Source organism: Leptonotus elevatus, chromosome 4, assembly GCF_054856555.1.
Source record: "Leptonotus elevatus isolate MCC_2025b chromosome 4, RoL_Lele_1.0, whole genome shotgun sequence".
NCBI classification, from domain to species: Eukaryota; Metazoa; Chordata; class Actinopteri; order Syngnathiformes; family Syngnathidae; genus Leptonotus; species Leptonotus elevatus.
In genome coordinates this window covers 14,224,829-14,245,097 of record NC_141242.1, presented here as the reverse complement: position 1 = coordinate 14,245,097, position 20,269 = coordinate 14,224,829, and the positions used below count along the sequence as shown (strand labels likewise).

At 40.5% G+C, this 20,269-nt stretch overlaps 3 protein-coding genes across 4 annotated transcripts; all 3 read right to left on the bottom strand.

Annotated features, from left to right (window-relative positions):
* Positions 1-256: 256 nt before the first annotated feature.
* On the bottom strand, positions 257-7,252 carry LOC147175645 (protein tyrosine phosphatase domain-containing protein 1). 2 transcript variants are annotated; one of them, XM_086074265.1, is made up of 13 exons: positions 7,091-7,252; positions 6,816-7,029; positions 6,660-6,740; positions 6,455-6,573; positions 5,089-5,226; positions 4,740-5,011; positions 4,370-4,666; positions 3,775-3,978; positions 3,578-3,694; positions 3,410-3,511; positions 3,235-3,315; positions 1,392-1,502; positions 257-1,304 (listed from the first exon to the last, which is right to left on the bottom strand). In XM_086074265.1, exons 2-13 carry the CDS (start codon positions 6,992-6,994, stop codon positions 1,182-1,184), a joined length of 1,824 nt encoding a protein of 607 aa, XP_085930391.1. In that variant the 5' UTR covers positions 6,995-7,029; positions 7,091-7,252; the 3' UTR covers positions 257-1,181. The 2 variants fall into 2 exon arrangements, with proteins under 2 accessions (XP_085930391.1, XP_085930389.1); XM_086074263.1 differs by having other exon boundaries at positions 6,816-7,001.
* A 473-nt stretch (positions 7,253-7,725) lies between these two features.
* LOC147175644 (ADP-ribosylation factor 4-like) lies at positions 7,726-12,506 on the bottom strand. Its single transcript, XM_086074709.1, has 6 exons — positions 12,307-12,506; positions 11,666-11,746; positions 11,477-11,586; positions 9,823-9,894; positions 8,702-8,827; positions 7,726-8,616 (listed from the first exon to the last, which is right to left on the bottom strand). The coding sequence occupies exons 1-6, from the start codon at positions 12,371-12,373 to the stop codon at positions 8,533-8,535; spliced, it is 540 nt and encodes a 179-aa protein (XP_085930835.1). The 5' UTR covers positions 12,374-12,506; the 3' UTR covers positions 7,726-8,532.
* A 3,318-nt stretch (positions 12,507-15,824) lies between these two features.
* Positions 15,825-20,043, bottom strand: LOC147175643 (galactose-specific lectin nattectin-like). The gene is made up of 7 exons (XM_086072751.1): positions 19,996-20,043; positions 19,796-19,858; positions 19,466-19,493; positions 18,582-18,667; positions 18,373-18,504; positions 15,976-16,087; positions 15,825-15,904 (listed from the first exon to the last, which is right to left on the bottom strand). The coding sequence occupies exons 2-7, from the start codon at positions 19,856-19,858 to the stop codon at positions 15,825-15,827; spliced, it is 501 nt and encodes a 166-aa protein (XP_085928877.1). The 5' UTR covers positions 19,996-20,043.
* Between the last annotated feature and the right edge of the window lie 226 nt (positions 20,044-20,269).

The window sequence follows — 20,269 nt, the reverse complement described above, 5'->3', positions numbered from 1 at the left end:
TTATACAGATTATGTGCTGTTTTGTTGGCAAAAGGTCGTTGTACAAAGTATTCACATCAGGAGTGATAATATATGAGTTGATGTAAAGTATAATATAATATATTTCATAATGTGGGACCCCCCCCCCCAATCCATTTAATAAATGCCATTGAAATAAAGCTTGGATTTTCCATTAAAAAATGGTCCTGCATTATTTAGAAAATTAGTTTATTAGAAGTTAAAGAAAATATCATAACCAGGAGTGCCAATAATTATGAAGGGAGCTGTATATCTGTAGTTGTAGTGGAAAAAATAGTTATTAAAGAGAAGGGAATGTGCTGTAAATGATTCTGAACACAGCCATGGTTCAGTGTGACTTGTTTAAAGGGGAAGTCAACCCATTTTTGTTATTTACAATATGTTGTATGCATCTTCACAAGCCCAAATACGCCATTTTGATTCATATTGTTCGTGGAATATGAATTAAGCAGCGAAGCCCACCCATTTTTATCCATCTTGGGGTGGCCATTTTGCCACTGAAAATGACATGAGAGTTGCTCAGGCCTCAAGTTACGACCAATCACGGCTCACCTGTTTTTCTGAGTTTGGTCACATGATGTTGACAAGCTGAGCCGTGATTGGTTGTTGCCGATCTCTAGAAGCAACTGTGACGTTAATTTTAGTCGATAGCAAGTGGCTAAATGGTTGAGATGGTTAAAAACATCAGAATGGCGTGTGTAGACTAGTGGGGCTGCATAAAACATATTGCCAATAACATTTCTGGATTGAATTCCCTTTTAGGTCTTCTGTAATAGCTCAATAATCATGCACAGAACACCAACATGCCAAAATAGAGTTTGCACATTATTGGTTGATACAAGTTATCTGAACTTTTCCTGCTTTATTGTGATTTTGGAATAATCAAGATTTTAAAACGGGAAATAATTTAAGTGAGTCCTTGGTTTACAGCAGAGCTCCATTCCTAGACGGCGGCGTCCTAACAAGAATTTAACATAAATCAGAACATGCCATTATCTATCACTATTATGCCAATGCAGTAGTTAAATCATAATTACAAAGAAATATTTGTATGAAAAATAAGTCTGGGTCACAATCAAATGAAAAATAGCAACTAGTTAATTGCCCCATTCATAGCAACAACAACAAAAACACGTATTTTGGAATGATTGAAGTGGTTCAATTCAAAGTGTAGCGCCCCAGCTGCAGGCCCTCCGGATGTAGCTGTTCTTGGGAAAAGTCTCCCTCAAATGGGCCCGCATGAGATTGATTAAACTTGCATGGCTTGCCATGTCCTCTTGAGACCGCTGTTGAGTGAAAAAGACAAATATATCTATGTTGTCATGCTTTCCTCACTAAAGGAAGAAGAACATTTCCCTGTTTTATTCGCTGACCTTTGTCAGTGCTCGTATCAGTCGCTGCAGCACGGCATCTTCTCTGTGTGGACACAGGCTGGTCACCGTGTTGACACAGCTCAACAGACAATAGATGGTGTGCCTCTGTGACTGAAAGGACATTATGATTACTAGCAACTATTTGCACCAGAAATTTCTGAATTTGAAAATGCAGCAGGATCAGACATCAGTTCCACTTGAATCACTTGTGTTTTCTTCATGGTCGTGAATAAAATAGACTGATACACCACCACAGTCTACCATTGTGTCTCTGAAGTATCCAAGGGAACACAATATACGCTTTATATTTATTACAAGTAGCAGAAGTGAAGATATGGTAATCATAACCAACCTTAAGTCAACCTTAAAGGGACTACACCATGGTATTTTAAGCCCTTCCACAGTTAACTATAGGCATATAATAATGAAATCTTACCTTTGACACAATCGCGTTGTAATTTCTTATGAAATATGAGTTATTTCGGTAGCTATTTTTTTTACCCGGACGTTCGGTTAAGTAAAACCCGCCTCTCCCCCTGTGGCTGCCGCGCCCCTCTCATGACAGTCGTCCGAGCAGGCTGCTTCGCACAACATCGACAAAACATACAGATAGGTTTTAAGCCGATTTTTAAAATGGACTCTAAATTTCACGGGCTGCTAGATCTCTGCGTTTGGTCCCGCAAGCCATCAATTTTTGAATAAACATTTGAAACAAAACGGGTCCTTGCCGCAAGAAATCGTGGAAGAGGAGGGGAGCAGAGAGGTTAGAGGAAAGAAGGAGGAGGGGGAAAAAAAGCACCATACCAGGTCTCAAACCCGCGTCCCGTAGCTTATGGGGCAAGCGCACTATCCACAACATCATCCATTCATTTATACTCACCAGTGCAAATGTTTTACTTGTAATTTACACTCATGTCAGCCAATGGAATTGCACTTCGGCATTGCAAATGTAAAGAATAATTGTTTGCTTTTAATTCATTTGGACAGAATTTTTATTGATAAAGGCTACTTTAGTCATTATCCCATGGAGGGAGATGTCAGAAAAAGTGCGTACGTTTAGTCCGCACAGGCGGTGCAAAGTTGGGGCCGCACGCAATGACGTCAAACCGTGCCAACAGCTCGTTTTCTCCGGTTGGGAGGGGATGCTGCTTGGAGAGCAGACATTCTCATACAGGGGCGAATGGAGGAAAACACAACTTTGGTCATGTTTTTGGTGAGGAATTAACATTTTAACATGGCTAAAAGCTCCAAAAAAGTTGATTTTTCATGTTGCAGTCTTAGGGGGCGGCCATTTTGTTACTTGCTGTCGACTGAAGATGACATCAACGTTACTCAGGGCTCAGGCAATGACCAATCAGAGCTCACCTGTTTTTTGAAGCTGAGCTGTGATTGGTTGTTACCTGAGCAACATGGATGTCATCTTCAGTCGACAGCAAGTGACAAAATGGCCTGAGATAGATAAAAATGGCTGGATTTTGCTGCTTAAATTATATTCCATTAACACAATATTAACCAAAATACAATATTTAGATCAGTGGGGCTACATAGAACATATTATTGTACCCCCCCCCCCCCAAATAATGGGTTGACTTCCTCTTTAAAGGCTGTGAGAAGCATCGGGTTGACATGATTGAATACTTTGTAAGTGCTACAATTGCCACTAAAGAATCCCAATATTTCGGAACTAGTAGCTCTCGTTTCTCGAATGGGTCTCCATCAATACTTGCCCAAAATCAGAACCAATCTTTTGAGCTACAGCTTTTCAAAAGTCGAAAGAATGAGCAGTTTAGTAGCTAGTTTGCTTAGCTTTAACACCATTTATCAAGACGTTTGAGTAGCTTACCTTCATGAGCACACCGAGAGGCTTCCTGTTACATCCCACACAACTCAACCTTACTACATCCTCAGCACCAAGGACAGGCTCCTGTGTAAAGATAGATCTAATATGTTGGAGTATTGAATTGGATACATTGTAAATATTGACATCATTGTGTGATGCTTGAAGTCCACTGACTGACTTTTAACTTCTCCAGCCAGGTCCACAGCAGACACATGAGAACCTGAGGATCCGTCTCAGTCATCAAAAGAGCCCAGCCACATTCACTGCTGTTCAGCTCCTCCTGTTAGGAAGGTGAGTGCATGACTTTGGAGTATTGTATGAAAATGTGCACATGTGGGTTTCGCACCTGTAGAAGAGACGATCGCTGTAGGATGGACTCTTCCGGTGGACCTTGGTCCGCCATTGCCTTGGCAATAGCGCGAGCCACTGCGATCGGGCGCACATTGCGTGCGCTCCTACACAACTACTGAGGAATAATCAATGAGTCAAGACATTCGTCAGTCATCACATATTTTGTAATCTAAAATAGTCGGTCTCTTTTACCTCAATGTTGGAACTGTACTTGGATTGAGCCTTTTTGACCGTACACTTTAACTTCCTAGCAGGGTTGTTGCTTGGCTGCATAACGCATGCATGAGAGTGGTTATTGGTGATCAGGTGTGGTGAAAGTGGGGCAGTCTTGGAGGTCCGTGGTCTCAGTTTGGGTCCTATCGCATCCCATTCACACCAGGGACTCATCTCTAGATCCTACAGGACAAGATACAATGGAATGACAATGGCTGACTTGGTTCAGATTTACAATTCATAAGAAATGATAGAAATGGAACCAATCGATTCCAGAGGATAACCAATAGCTATCTGTTTTACTGTCTAGGCAGTGTTGAAAGTAACCAACAACACTGACGAGTATACACTTTTTTATTATTGTAAATTTTGACGAGTAATCAGGAAGGAGACCTATGTACCACTTAGTTGTATTTGCTGGACTACGGTCATTTTCCTCTTTTTTGTGTGCCATAAAAAAAAAGCCAAAGGAAATGCAAACTACTTGTTATAAATCTTAAAATGTTCACTGAATTAAAGTCTCCAGTGGTTTGGGGTCTGGATTTCTGAGTGTGTGAAATTCAGCCTCGCTTACCGCCATCTTGGAGAGGTCAGAGTCACTGTAGCTGCGCTTGTCCAGAAGCGAGTCCTTCCTCTTCCTCTCCAAGAATCCCAGCTGGTCATCCCAGGAGGACACGGAGCCCGAGCTCACCCGTGCGAGGTTGTGATGTTCCCTCAGCAAGGGCAGGAACTGTTTGGACACCAGGGTCTCCCTCACCACTCTGGTCAGGATCCTCAGGGCAGACCTCTTCTCCAGTTCTGCGTTTACCTCCGGAGCTGCAGGTAGTCCCATCGACAAGCAGGAGAGGTGCACACACAAGAGGTACACCACCTGATGAGATGGTACGTGGAGGATCAGGATCAGTTGACGCTGTTAGCGACACGGGCGAGGATCAAGTCCTGACCTTGGGTATGTATCTGAGCGTGCGGCCCTCTTGGCCGTGCAGCAAGAGCGCCTGGCGGTTGAGGTAGTGCTGCAGGGTGACGGGGTATCCGTGTCGCAGGCTGAGGTCTGGATACTGAACCAGCTGCGTATTGAGTAGCCGAGCAAAGTCGAACACCTGACTGATCTGCGCTCGAGTTTGGATGGAGCGTGGCCTCTTGATACGCACATAATGGACGGCCTCGCTGGGACTGATGTGCAAAGTGTAGATTAAGTAGCAGGCTATCAGGACGCCTGTGGAGCAGTCACAGTGCAAACTTGTGTATTGCGTGCTGTCATGCTTGCTGGGATACTACTGATGGAACCCAAACCTGTTCTGCCGAGGCCTGCATGGCAGTGCACAGCAACCCTGCCTTCCCCCACGGCAAAGGCCAGCACCTTTACCCCATCTATTATGTTGACCAGGGAAGACGCGCAGAAGTCTGGCATCCCAAAGTTGTAAAAGTAAACTGCAAAATGAACACATGTTCACATCAAATATTTTGGATAGTCGGCTGAGGAGAATCATGCAGTAACTGGCCTCAACATTAGGTAATGTTAGAAGAAACAGCTTTGTCTTCCGCATGTTCGTTTTCTTTCGGGTAGAGAGAATGTTGATTATCTGAATACAGGCTGGAGATCGGTGAACAGTTCCTTCGAAGGTTTTATTTTACAGAATATTCCGGGCACCTATGAGTGACAGACAATGGCTGCAGCTTCTCACAAGTGTCAAGATTCAGAGGACTTACAACATTCTTATACTATCTTGAAGGGCGGTATCACAAAACCCCCAAGCCCCCAGCCCACCCGGAGTTCACCAGACATGAGATAAGACATCATTCAATACACATTGCCAATGGCCTTTTGATGTGGAAATATAGTAGGTCTCTGTCATGACGGCACCTGGAGACATCATTCAAACACATTGACAGATGGCCCATTGATGTGGAAATATAGAAATTGCGATAACACTATCAAAGCTTTACTGAGGAAATAAGGAAATTAAAACAGCTATGACTAAATCTGGGCAGAAGACCCTCTTCAGTAACCAATGAGATCCAATCCAGCAAATGGATACAATGGATACTACAAATGGATGGAAATGTAATCTTCTCTTGGAACTGCACTCTTCTGGGAATAGTTTCGATATGAATTTTAAGTTTGTCTGGATCAGCCTAATGTTAAATCCTCTTCCCCTATCCAATGACCGTGTACAGAGACTGAACCGGCATGTTCTTTTTTCGTTGCTTTCGCACAAACTTTATTTTATCTTTTTTCCACCAACGTACGGTGCGCTCAGAGCAAGCTCCAGCGCTCTCATTCACTCCCTGGACCAACACCGCCCCCCTGTGCCAAAGTGCGGCACTGCAACACTCTACCCCCCATTATACTACTCTTTTAAAGGGCCAGGCTTAACCTGTAACACTAATATTGTTTCCACACAGTTGGAAGAATAATATTGTCCAAAACAACGTCCTCTTCTGCCCGGACATGTTGTAACTTGTAACGCGTAATGGTTTGGGACGAGTACAGCCATGGACGGGCACTACTGGATAGCCAAATAGGGAGCAAACATGGGCTGAATGTCCACATGTAACTTACTTTATTTGGATGCAGCTGTGGTATTGATTGTCTCTCATTGATTGTTTACACGGTCAAGTGTTTTGAGTGTTTACAACATACTACAAAGTGCCTCACTGTCATTCTCCATGAAGGTCTGCGGCGAGTACGTGAAGCCACTTTTAGGGTCTAGCGGGGGTCCACAGTAAGCGTGCTCGCCTGCCATTTGCATGTTTATGATGGATCTGATGTTTAATCTAGGTCAGAAGTCACATATGAGAAGAACACAATGCCAACACCTATCTGTTGTGTACTTTAGATAGATACAAATTCAAGTCAATACCGTTGGAATTGCTCAATAATGTTATACTTGTCAATCAAGCTTTTGGACGGTCGTGCCATGGCGATGATGTCATCAGTCACCCTGTGATAGGTAAGAGTACATTGTATTAACCAAACGCCTCATATTCCTGATAAGGAGACAATCATATCATCCTACCATGATGAAAAAATGCCACGTATAACCTGCTGGTTTGCTTTCCAGCACTCTGGTCCTTCATAACGGCAGTCCACTCCACCACAGGCCAGCAGACAAAGCAGCTTGGGCGGTATCGCCTTTACCAGGTTCTCCCGGGCTTGGGAGTAAGCGGGTCGTGGAACTGGAACATGGGTCTGCATCCTACACCTGCAGGGAGGAAGTGTATCACCCCCACCTAACATCACCGTGTAATAACTCTCTAAGGGTCTGGTTATTCAAGAAAACTCAACGCTTACCTTTGCAAATATGTTGGACAGAGGTGCTATAATTCCCATTAATTGTATTTAGTCCAAACCTGGAGCGTGTAATGGTTAAAAAAGAGAATTAAAAAAAAGTCTAACAGGACACGCACGTGTTGTTTAACGCTGGCCCATTCGGCTGCTTACTGACAGGCAGACACAGAGCTGACCCATCTTTGCTAAACCAGATTAGCAGTCATAAATGGATTAAGACCAATTAAATAGTGCTTATACATTCAGACAAACAGTGTATCCATGTCCTAATTGACCAAAAGGAAAAAAAACCCTCTTGTGTGGTTTTGTTTGTGATATAACATGAACGGCACACATTACAATAATTGTTGTGGTCCTACTTTGATATTGACAGTTGTTTCTAATATTTCGATCATACAGTATGAATTCCTCAGCATTGCAGTATTAGACAAACTAACCCATTACTATTAAAAGGAGATTCATCTTGCTTTTAAACACTAGCGATAAATGCTTTTTTTTTCTTGAATAAGAATTAGGTAACAAGAGAATTAAAATATGTATTTTTGGGGGGGCTGGCGAGCAGCTCAGGATGTACCCTGCCTACCGCTCCTGCATGCCTGTGACCATTGTGAGAATAAGCGGTTCAGAAAATCGATAGATGGATTTTAAAATCTTTATTGTGAACCTATTTGTAAAACACTTTAAAGCAAATTTGTGTTATAAACAATCACACATTTTAGGGTCTGCAAATATATGAAGGAATGTACACCCCACCCGTTGTTTTTCCAAAATGGAGCAAACTATACAAGGGTATAGTACTAAATGTAAAGTATTTGCTAGCAAACAGTACAAGCAAAACATAAAAAAAATATGTCATGCAAACAGTTTGAGTAATAAGTACACAATGAATCCTTGTCTGTGGTTCAACAATTGTTAGATCTGACAATTGCAAGTGCAGACTTTGGGTTGTTTAGTGGAAAACGGTTTGCAAAGAAGCAGCACACACAAAAAGACAGTACCCAAAAAAGTATTTAGTCTTTTTAAAAGTCACTAAAGCATCTAAGGAGGCCGTGAGGAAGCATGAAATAAAGATTCTGGAAGGCAAGGCACAGTGTTCCTTTTTGGATCCATTCAGCGGGAGGCAATGCGGTGGAAGAACACTTCAAAAGACAAATCACTGCAATCTTGGTCGACATCCGTTGACCAGAACATCACAAACCCCAACCTAACACTACCAGACTGGAATTATTTAAGTGGTCAAATTGCATCGTTTTCATGATGAGTCTCAGATTGTTGGTCATACAATGGAACGAAGTAGGTGGACAAGACACCCACCCACCCCTCTTCCCATGTCAAAAAACAAAACAAAAACATACTGGCCACCAGCAAGTCCTCTGCAGCTGGAGGATCAAATGTTGAATGTCCGTGTGAAAGTTCATGCTTTCATCTGCCCGGTTGATCCGCGTCTACTTTGTCAGCTCCGCGGAAAGCCAGTCGAGACCTTCGTACAAGCCGCTGCCCTGGGTGGCGCAGGCCGCCTGAATGTGCCACTGCAACAGCAAGCGAGGCAATGACAGGCGGTCGTACGCAACCTGTCGACGCTTTTCTTACGGAAAACGTTTCTGGGTGACTTACCTTTTTATTCCTCAGCCCGTTGAGACCCAAATTTTCTGTGAGCTCTGCGACTGAAAGGGCGTTGGGGAGGTCCTGTTTGTTGGCAAACACCAGCAACACGGTATCTTGCAACTCCTGCTCGTCCAACTGCAAGCACATACACCAAAGACTTGAACCACGTGTCCATACATTGTCAATTTCAATTATTATTTTATTGTATTTTTTAACAAATTATCAATTATTAAGTGTTGAAAATAGGTTGAAAGCACGACTATTAACTCTCTTGGATATATGAACTGACCAATAAGTGTCATAAAACACCACGTCTTCTCGACTCTGCAGTTATAATGCACATTAAAACGAAACTATATAAAACAAAGACAAAAAAAGAACCACACTCACACTTAACTCATTCACTGCCATTGACGGCTATAGACGTCAAAAATTCATTAGAATTATTTCTATTAGTTTAACTTTTTTTTCCCACTTTTGTTAACAAGTGTATGAAAACCTAGATTTTTTTAAATTGTACATTTAGAACAGATATAAAATGTGTGATTAATCGTGAGTTAACTATTGAAATCATGCGATTAATTACAATTAAAAAAAAATTATCACCTGACGCAATTTATAGATTATTAAAAATTCGGGGCATCGGGCGATTACATTTTTTAATAGTAATTAATCGCATGACTTCCATAGTTAACTCACGATTAATCACAAATTTGATATCTGTTCTAATTGTACAATAAAAAAATCTAGGTTTTCAAACTCTTAACAAAAGTAGAAAAAAAAGTTAAACTAATAGAAATAGTTCAAATGGATTTTTGACGTCTATAGCCATCAATGGCAGTGAATAAGTTAATAATGAACAACCAAGTCATTTTCATTTTTAGAGAATCAACATTTTTTTTTTACTTTAATTTGCTTAGCAGCACACTATTTTCCTCTCTAGAAACATTGTGAGCTTTTAGACAAATCTTGTGATTGAATACAGCGCATTCCTACAAATCGAGGACCTCACTGACGGAATGTATTACATTTCAATACAAAGACAAAGCTCCATTTTCATAGTCGCATACACTGTCAGAGCGGTATTGCCACCATTCGGGCTTCAGGATTCAAGCATCAATAAGACCCACCATCTTCGAGAGTTCATTTGTAGCCTCGATCACTCTTTCTCTGTCATTGCTGTCCACTACGAAGATGAGGCCCTGCAAGATGAAAGCAAAATTGACGACCACAGGAACAACATGATGGCATTATGAACAACTGTCATTTGGTGCAAAAACTCACACTAAAAACTATGTTTTTGTTAAAGTACATTATAGAGTGCTATTTTTCCTCATTAAATGTGTGTTTTTTGGAAGGCTGGAATAAATGTATTGTATTCACATTGATCTTAATTGGGAAAGATGATTTTCAGACATGGAAATGGGTCAGGGGTGGGCAGCTGGTGTTGATTTACAAGACCATATCAATGTATAATAAAAAAACAAACATTATGCTGTAGGAGGAAGACTGACTACCTCTGATGAAATGCGCAACTAGAACTTTTGGGGGTTTAAATAAATGTAAACATCTTTACAACCTTCAGTGTTGGAAAAGTTCATTTCCTATACAAACTAGTTCAAAGTTCAGCTCACAATTATTAAAATTAATTAGTTCAGTTCATCGTTCCTAACGAAAATTCTTCAAACTAATGCTGCATTCGAGGATGGTCGAAAGTCTGACTTTTCCGAGTTCAAACCAGGAAGTGTGTACCTTAATGACTTTAAGGCTCGTTTATGGTGCAATTACCTGGGTTTTCTCCTTGTAGTCTATAGCCGGGTTCACACGGCAGGAGAATTTGCCTAATTTTGGCCCTGAATCTCCCCTCCCAACAATCGTAAGGATGCGCCGACATCGCAAAGATAATCTTGACAGATAATCCTGCCGTGTGTGGTGTGTTCAGACCGATCCCAGCCGCTCAGAAGGTTGTTTGGGCTGCTCCGATGTCAAATCGGGGATATTCAACATGTTGAATTGTTTTGGCCCGGTTTCTCACCATTTGTGGTGTACCACGAGGACAAACGAGCATGGAGCCGGCTGACAGTGACGTGCAGCCAATCAGAAAGTGAGGTAATGAGGAAGACGGCGGGGAATCAAAAATCAAAACATGGTGAAACAGAAAGACCGTACTTGTGCTGCTTACACAAAAATACACACCACAACAGACGCCGACAACTATTAATTACCTTCTGTGCATGCGTAAGAAGTAACCCCCTCCATACCACCAGTGGTGGTAGTTACTATTCCTCATTATTAGAAAAAGCCAACGAGAAAGCTCTTTATGGCGGCGGGATATAAAAATCAAAACGCTATTTTTCTCTCCCATGATGATGTACACCCATGCAAATCACATCCTCGGGGTCTTTACAGTGTATTGAGTAATATAAAAGTAAATCCTACCTGGTCTAGCCAGTTGCGTCCCCACGTATTGCGCTAGTTTGGCTTTTATCATTCTATAATTTGATAATCGATTACTTGTCGAATAATCTAATTTAATTTTGACACCTCAAGTGAGTTTGTTAAATATATAACCGTGGCCTTTATGTGTTTAAGTGAGATCAAAGGCAAGACTAAGCCAAAGATTTTCACACTTTTATTCACACTAAAGGCAATCAGATAGGTGTGTGGGGGTGCGTGTGTGTGTGTGCGTGTGCGTGCGTGCGTGTGTGTGTGTGTGTGTGTGTGTCGTATCATCAGCACTACCAAATTTATTGTTTCACTTTGGATCAACGAGAATCTTCATACCTGTGTGTTCTGGAAGTAATGTCGCCAAAGGGGTCTGATCTTGTCCTGGCCACCCACATCCCACACCGTGAAAGTGATGTTCTTGTATTCCACCGTCTCCACGTTGAAACCTGGCACCGAGGAGAGAAAGTAAAAACAGACCTTAGCACAAAATGACTAACAGAACAGCTTATTAAATATGTATTTTACCTATAGTTGGGATGGTAGTTACAATTTCACCAAGCTTCAGCTTGTACAGGATTGTAGTTTTTCCAGCAGCGTCCAGACCAACTATGGGACAAAGTTGTGAAATGATACAGGTTACGACAGTAGGATAACGGCAACCTATCAGTGTTACATAACAGAACAAGCCTAGCTAGCAGAACGTGCCGGTTGGCTTTAGTCAAGAGAAAGCTATTCAAGTTTACGTTAAAAAAGCTAAATGAAGCGATCTGGAAGGGCGTGAACGCAACATGACACAATGACCGTAAGAAAACATTGCGGAAACCTGCATAAGTTGTAAGGTAGTGTAAATAAAGTTGAGCCGAACTAAATAAAATGTCGATGGAATATCAAGGTTACTCTTATTTACTCGAGAAAGCCAATGAGTGCCAGAATACCTTTGAAAACAATCTGTACAGTACTTATTTACAAACTAGCGATGGCGTCATCCCCCCCCCCCCACCCCTTTTCGCAAAAGTGAACTTAGATGGTCTCTTACGATTCAGCCACCTGTATACATATCTGAAGCATAAAAAAAAAAATTGAAAACTGCTGGCAAAGCTGCTCTGAGATTAGCTTAGCGAGCGGGTAGCCGTCAACAAAGCGCTTTATTTATTTATTTTACTCACCCATTAAAATTCTCATTTGCGTTTTGCCAAAAAGTCGACTGATGACACTAGATATGGTCAGCCCCATGACTGCTAGTGTATTTTGGATTCCTTCGCGAATACCCGAAAGCTGTCGGATATGTTCGCTTTGCTTCTTCGCAAGAGTCGGGAGCTACTGCCACGTCCGGGGCCAACGTGGAACGCATGACGTCATCGTTGGCTTCGTCTTCTTCGATGGTGTTTATTTGCGGTTGTCAACCTAGCTTAATAGTGCATTACTGTCACCAACCAGACTGGAGTGTGACAAGAGCAAATGCGCAGGAATTTTTGCCGTGGGAGTGGGATGAGACCGGAGTGAAAATCCACTCCCGTGTCACCTTCTACTGTCTGTCAACTAAAATAAACGACAATGAAATTATTCTATATACAGGTACTCAAAATCCAACCAAGTAAAGCCAACTAAACTCTTACTTAGTTATCAATTCATACTACTTTGATTAATCATACTTTGTTCAGGACGTTCCAGCCTTGTTGCTGTGGGATATGAATTAGTGATGGGAAAATGAAGCTTCATGAAGCACTTGTAATATTTATTTTACTCCTCTAGATGCCACTCTTGGTTGAAAGATGCAGTGGAAATGTAATAAATTTCCTTTGCACTAGCCTTTATATTTAAACCAAGAGCACCATCTAGGGGAGTCAAAAATATCACAAGTTCTTCATGAAGCTTCATTTTCCCATCACTAATATGAATACTCATTTGTTACCAATTCCCATGCAAGAAAAACTTGACAACAGGTGGGGTAACTTTCCCCATTTTAGTTGGGTTTACCATGAAGCCTTTTATTTATTTTACATTGCGTACGGAAAAAAAGGGTCTCCTTTTTTCACTGTTTGACGCCACTGTGATGAGACTTGTTAGGCGCTCGCTGCTCACAAACAGCTGTACAGCCGCTCCGGGGGGAGGGAGAAGGAACAGCCTTATTCAGAGCAGGAGGAAGATGGCCTGAACCATTGCTTACTTAATTAATAATAATAATAGTAATAATTAACAGATTTATATAGCGTTTTTTTTAGACACTCAAAGATGCTTTAAAATGGAATGGATACATTATTCATGGGTTCACACTTTCACACTTTGGTGGCGGGTAGCTACCACCACCAAACATTCGCACCTTCCATATACCAGAGTGAGTAGCACTGGAGGCAACGGGTGTGAAGTTTCTTGCCCAAGAACACACACTATGTTCAAACTATGTACAATATATTTGTGTAAGATGCATATAAAAAGTAATAAAAAGAATTAGGTCAATGACGGGCGCCAATTTTGTTAACAATTGACGGGAAACTGAAAATGAAAATTAACGCTATTTTGATGTTTATGTTTATAGACAATTCTGATTGACTGACATACATGCCTCTACCCTGGGCCCGTTTTTCCTCCTCCTTTCCTTTCCTCCTGTCACCGCTTGGACCTTTTCATTGTAAAGGTTTTTGATGTATAGACAACAACATAAGCAAGCCATCCATCTATCAATAGCGCTAACACTCCGAGATGATGCGCGACCCCTCCCCCTACTTTTCACTGTAAACAGCAGCAGCAGGTCATATTCAGGGTGCCAGGTCATGATCTCATATTTATTTGGACTAGGAGTCATAAAAAATATTATTATTATATAAAAAATATATGCGGTATAATATAACATATATAAATAATGTAATGTAAAATAAATTAAATATATATGCTCTATAACATTTTGTAGCATCCTCGGTTGAAATAAAGGTACCGGCCTTGAATTGTGGTACCAGTCACAGGTACACAGTGTACTTCACCTCCTACTGGTCACGCAATGCCAACCGGACATTTTCATTAATTTATAAAAACCCCAGATGCCCCAACAGGACGTAAGAAAATGGTTTGTCCTCCCAAAAAGGACACACTTGGTTACACTACCATATACTATAAATGAATTGGCTTAAATTATTACCTTTTATAGCCTTGACCATCTCTTAAGTACAATTTATATTGTAAATAAACATTTTAATATTGCCGGTTGCCTTTATAAATACCATAAAACAAAAATAAACGATACAGAAATACAGATTCTTAGTCAATAAAACAGAACCTTGAGCAATAGCATTGCTAAAGGAGCGTTAGCACACTCCAGTGGGCAAAAACGGTAACGTTATACTATGCAGTAAATTACACAATGAACATGAAATATAGCAACATTAGTTAAACAATGGAACATTGCTCCAATACGAAGCTCGTTCCCTTCTCAGCCAGGTGCTAATGAATCGTTTACTGAATTAGTTGTAAACTTCAGTTTTCTCTGATTTCTGATTTCTCTGCACTTGGAAGACAGTGCTACTAAGTACGTCGGTTACTTACGTCAGTTCCTACCGGTTTATGAGACCTTTTCCTATATCCTTCAAAATAAAAGTATCTACTATATTATAATAGCACAATAAAACAACACAATTCTGCAATACAAAAATGCAAAAACAAAAATAATAGCAGGATAATTTGCAGATTTTATTTTCGATAACCTGACAGGGGAAAATATTTTTTTACTTTTTTTTTTTTTTGCCCTGCAATTTGGCGCCTCTTCCACTAGATGGCGCCCTAGGCGACCGCCTAGTTTGCCTATGTCCTGGGCTGGCCCTGTTTAGCAGATTTTGGTCTATGCGACGATAAGTGACGTCATAACCACAGTAGCGATTTTGGGGAACTTTAGCACTGCTAGCTGGCAGCCTTTGTTAAACGCTGGCAATGTCAGCGCAATTATGTTTTACTGCTCTTAACTGGAGCTTGAACGTGATTTCAGGACTAAGTTGTGTTACTGCCGTCTGTTGCAAGTTTGGTGCGGTCACAAACTATGAATAGACGAGTCACGTCAGGCCTTATGCTGCTTTATGTCGTGTCTTTTTAGGGGAGTGAAAGTCCGGGCAACATTAGTGGTCGACTTCTGAAGAGCTGTGCAGAGCCACTGGTTGGATTTTTTAAAATTATTATAATAATTTTTTTATACGGATGCCAGTTAGGATGCAAAGAGGAAGAGCGAGGAAGAGGAGATACTGTATGTTCATGTCGTCATTGACCATTCCCTTATGTACTATACTGTCTATTAAATTTGGCAATAAAAACGATAAACATCTAAGCTTTATCAAACGTGGAAAGTAGCCTATATTACTTTAATAGTGGTTAGCATGTGGCCATAAATTATCATGTATTATTCTTCCTTCATTATAATGAATTAATATATTAAATTCAAAACTATAGACTCAACAAGGTTCAATTGGAGTGTGTAGAGAAAAAAGACAAGTATGTTTTGATGCTGACAGATTACTTTATTTATCAGAGATGCTCTTTGACTTTGCAAATTGGTTGTCAATAACAACGGAGCATTGAGGGAAAAAGAGACGTTTATAGTAAACCCAAAAGTATAGAGGCACCAGTAAAGTGTATTACTGTCTCAGTGAATCATCATGATTCGCAAACGTCACTGTGACAGAAGACAGGATAGTAAAATGAGCGATTAGTGGTCGGCAAGGAGATAATCTCTGATGCACAGATACTCTTCCTCGTTTGTGCAGTCCGCAGTTTGCCACAAACCATCTTTAAGAAATAAATGTGTTAGTATAACAGCATTCTGTTCTCAGCAAACTTTGATCATTGCTTTTACTTACCGCTAAAATCAATTTCGACACAGTCACCAGTAACAGGATTCGGCTCTGAATTGGTTGGGTCAAAGTTAAGGAAATCCTCATCTGAGCCATCAGTCCATATGTAGTCACCATCCTGGAAGAAAAAAAGAAAAACTTGAATAAGTCACATATAAAGATAATATTTAACCAGAGAGAAAAATGTCACGTTTTACATATATGTTATACACTTACTGTTTTTAAGTTGAACTCAAGCCCTCCTAATGGACATCTGACAAATGTCAACCTCTACTAGGTCGCACTACATCTTTTGTTCCAGCATGTTCTGTTATCACAGGCCTGAGATTTAGCAAGCCAGGCTAAGGAGCCAGCCGGGCTTCTAACATGAGAAATTGAGGTCGGCCGACAATTTTCCAGGTAGCCCAACCCTTTGATAAGAAATATAGTCAATTTTTCAAGTCGTATCGTCACAAACCTGAAAATAATGCAAGGTTCTATGTTAAGCCTTTTCGGGTGGTGGCCAAAAAACTAATTGTTGTGGCCATGCCAGAACCAGCACTGTCCCTATATATCGCTGGCTTGGTCCGATACCTCACATATCATAATTTGGCCAATTTAGTAATAATAATAAAAAAAAAGATTCAATGAATAAAAACGTCATTTTGAAATAAATATTATTTTGATAAATAACAGACAATTGTTTAATATGGCCATTAAATTGTAAAATGAAGTGTTAGTATTATTATGAAAAGTGTTCATACTATTCTTTAATATGTAACAAATATTTTTATTTGTATTCAATATTTCATAATGATTATTTTAACAACGTCACACACAAGACATTTAATTTATTTTCCAAGATTTTGTAACATAAGAACACGTTTATTTTACAAAGTCCGTTTTTATTTCATAATGTCCTTTTCCACAATGGCCTTTTCTATTACATAATGGCGTTTTACAGCTGAATGACTTGATCTTGTCAATCAAATCACATGAGGCGGAGCCAGTTATGTGATTGGCTGACGTTATACAGACATGAGCAGGAGAACTTGCAGTATCGATTCACACGAGGAGAGTTTAGGGCCTGATGATGAGCTGTCTAGGAAAACTAATCGATCGTAGAGGATCAAACAGGAGGCCCAACCCACTGACTTTGATAGACAAGACCAAGTTATTATGTAATAGAAAGGCCAATATGGAAAAGGACATTATGAAATAAAAACGGACTTTGTAAAAACAAACAAACTTTTTCTTATTTTATAAAACCTTGGAAAATAAATTAAATGTCATTATTATTATTATTTTTTAAATGTATGACGTTTTGATAATCATTATGAAATGTTTAATCAAAATAAAATATATAGTGCCCAAAAAAAGTCCCATTCAAACTATGTAATTGTATTTCAAGGCAAGTGCAAGGAATTAAATTACATTTGATACAACAGTGAGTGGTTCAAGTATGTTTAGAAGTACTAGAGTTCAACACAACCTGTGGTGTCGCAGTTTGAACACCGGCACACTAGGTGACACCCACATAATGATGTACTTCACTGAGACAGCCGAAGAAGAAAGTCACGGATGATGAATGGATTTTAGCATTGTGATTAAATATAAATAGTATCGTGACCATATTCCCTTTTTCAATAAAAAGAGGTCACTTGTCCGGGCCTTGAAATTGTGGTACCAGTCGCAGTTATACAGCGTACTTCACCTCTTATTACTCACGTAATACCAACCGGACATTTTCATGAATTTATAAAACCTCCAGACGCCCGAACAGAATGTAAGAAAATGGATTGTCCTCCCAAAATTCCTCCCAAAAGAGGACACTTGGTCACCCTAATAAATAGATGACTGATTGCTAAAAATACTGCACAGATAATCAAACCCAATGTCCGCTACAAGCACGGACAGTGACCCCCTCCCAATTTAACACTATTTGCAGTGATCGAAGGCTTTTATCTGCCGTGATTGGACTGCAACCAAGTTACATGCTATGCTAACGGCCACGGTGAACGCAAGTGAACCCGTTGCACACTCGAATGGGAAAAGTATGGAAGAGGTCTTGCGAAATCATGGTGTTTGAGCAGTGCTAACGGTGCCATCTTTTTTCGATTCAATCACCAAATGAATGTAGTTTTATAGCGCAGGCTGTCACGAGTCTGTGTGCACTCTTCCAATCGCAATAATTTACAGGTCGCCATCCGGGAAAATGGTAGCGCAAACTGAGTTTGCCCGACGCGGTTTTTAGTCACCATTGGCGAGCTGGCAAATGCTAAAGCTCAGCCCTGTTATCATGCAGTACTGGGCTCTATACTTATTTTCCATCCATTCCATTTAGCAAAAAATGCTTTCACTGAACACAAGTGACAGGATCCAATCAGAACATTTGTACCATGTTTTTACTGGTCAATGTGTTACCTCAACCGCATCGTGGAGTCCAATCCAGCCTTCATCATCGGCTCCATTTGCTTTGAATGTTTCCAAAACAAATGCATTTTCCAATGCACTGTGGATAGAGGCCAGATTCCCACCAAGAATGTTGCAGATGCTCTGATGGAAAAAGAGTCCAAAGTTGATTACACTCCATCAGACGGCAAAAAAAGTATCATAAATATTGTCTTACATACCTCTGCATCTGCAAAGGTCCTCTCTTCATCTTCGTAGATGTAACATTTACAGTCCAATCGAGTCCATCCTTTAGGGCAGCCATTGTCTGCAATGCAATTTGTGTTTTTGGAACAAAATAAAACATTTTTTTAAATCGTATCTGCTGTCAATACTTAAAAAACATGGATATATAGTGATCAGGGCTGGACATGTGGGGAAAAAAATGGGTCAGAGAATTTTGGCTTTGATACGTGGATAATTGCTACCCTCTATGTAACTGAGAAGTCATATTTTGTCATACCACTCAGAATCTGGGTGTCATGAAGGAAAATTCAAACATCTCTAGAACCTCGCTCAAAACACTAATACAAGCAGAATCAAGTATAAGCAAAAAGCAATGTGTCGCTGAGCTTAATTTAGTAGATAATGCCATCTTATTTGCTGTTACTTTTCTCATACGTACAGTATATCTAGCTCATGCACTGAATTGCATTTGCTAGCTAAGAGCCAATCAGAGCGAACACCGTTTTGCATATACCGCAATGACACACAAATCTTTTAATTCTTCACAGTTCTTCTCATTTGCTTGCTATGGTGTGGGAAATAATGGATATACTTGACATTGACTGCTAGAATCAAGTCTTATATTCTAGAGACAGACTCCTGACCACCCCTGGCTAACACGTAGCTCTGCCACTGATCTTGATTGGTTCAGTTTGATGTCTATATATTATAAATTGAGTAATGGGCTGCTCCCTCTAAATTGGAGGTTGTTCTCTTGGGGTAAAACAGAGGAAAATATATTAATCATTAAAATAGCACCACATCGGGCCGAAAAGATGACGGCCAACCGGGCGTCTGGCCTCTGTGCCAAATAGCCTGTCCAGCCTTGATAGCGACTAACCTTTGGAATGAATCACTCGGTTGGACCACTGTGAAAAAGAAAAGCACGTTGTTAATATCAGACTGCAGAACTCTGACACATGAATACGGCAATACTTTAAACACCGTAGTACAGTGGTTCTCAACCGCGGTCCTCAAGCCAACACAGGTGTTTCAAATAACCAGCTAATCAGCAAGCTCTGCATGAAGCCTGATAACGATACTTAGCTGTGTTGGCTAAGAGAGACATGGAAAACAGGCTGGATAGGGGTAGGTACTCGAGGACCGGGCTTGAGAAGCACTGCCATAGTAAATATGTTCATTTAAGTCACTGGATGAGAATTGGACTTACGACTCCTGTCAACAGTACACTGATTCCACAAAGGAGGAACACCGCGCGAAGAGCAAATGCCATCTGCAATGAAAGAAAAATACAACATATTTCCAGTGTTACATATACATCTGACCATGTGAAACAAAAATGCAGTTAAAGTTGAAAATATCACATTCGATTGATTTTCAGAGGTAGGATGGAAAGTTGTGTGACGTTACCTTTGAGGTCGTGATGTTTGATGCTGACAAAGATGACAAGTCAGCTTTATATACGTTTAGTTGGCAGTCTTGGAATGTATACAATGTGTACATCAGGTGTACATCAATGTCACATGACACATTGGAGGATGTCCTGCAACAAGAAAAACAACCCTGTAAGTCAAGAATGCAACTAAATAATTGCAGGCTTGTCAAACTCATTTCTGTCTCGGGCCACATCCTCGTTATGGTTCTCATGGGAGTATGAACCCATATAAATGTATGACCGCCTTAT

Coding starts and splice junctions, on each gene's coding strand:
- LOC147175643 (XM_086072751.1), bottom strand. CDS start 19,858: ATGGCATTTGCTCTTCGCGCGGTGTTCCTCCTTTGTGGAATCAGTGTA. Junction 18,668..19,465: donor CCGAGTGATTCATTCCAAAG/GTTAGTCGCTAT, acceptor ATTGCATTGCAG/ACAATGGCTGCCCTAAAGGA. Junction 18,505..18,581: donor GGACCTTTGCAGATGCAGAG/GTATGTAAGACA, acceptor TTTTTCCATCAG/AGCATCTGCAACATTCTTGG.
- LOC147175644 (XM_086074709.1), bottom strand. CDS start 12,373: ATGGGGCTGACCATATCTAGTGTCATCAGTCGACTTTTTGGCAAAACG. Junction 11,747..12,306: donor GCAAATGAGAATTTTAATGG/GTGAGTAAAATA, acceptor TTTGTCCCATAG/TTGGTCTGGACGCTGCTGGA. Junction 9,895..11,476: donor ATTACTTCCAGAACACACAG/GTATGAAGATTC, acceptor TTCATCTTGCAG/GGCCTCATCTTCGTAGTGGA.
- LOC147175645 (XM_086074265.1), bottom strand. CDS start 6,994: ATGCAGACCCATGTTCCAGTTCCACGACCCGCTTACTCCCAAGCCCGG. Junction 6,741..6,815: donor CGTGGCATTTTTTCATCATG/GTAGGATGATAT, acceptor TACCTATCACAG/GGTGACTGATGACATCATCG. Junction 6,574..6,659: donor ATTATTGAGCAATTCCAACG/GTATTGACTTGA, acceptor CTTCTGACCTAG/ATTAAACATCAGATCCATCA.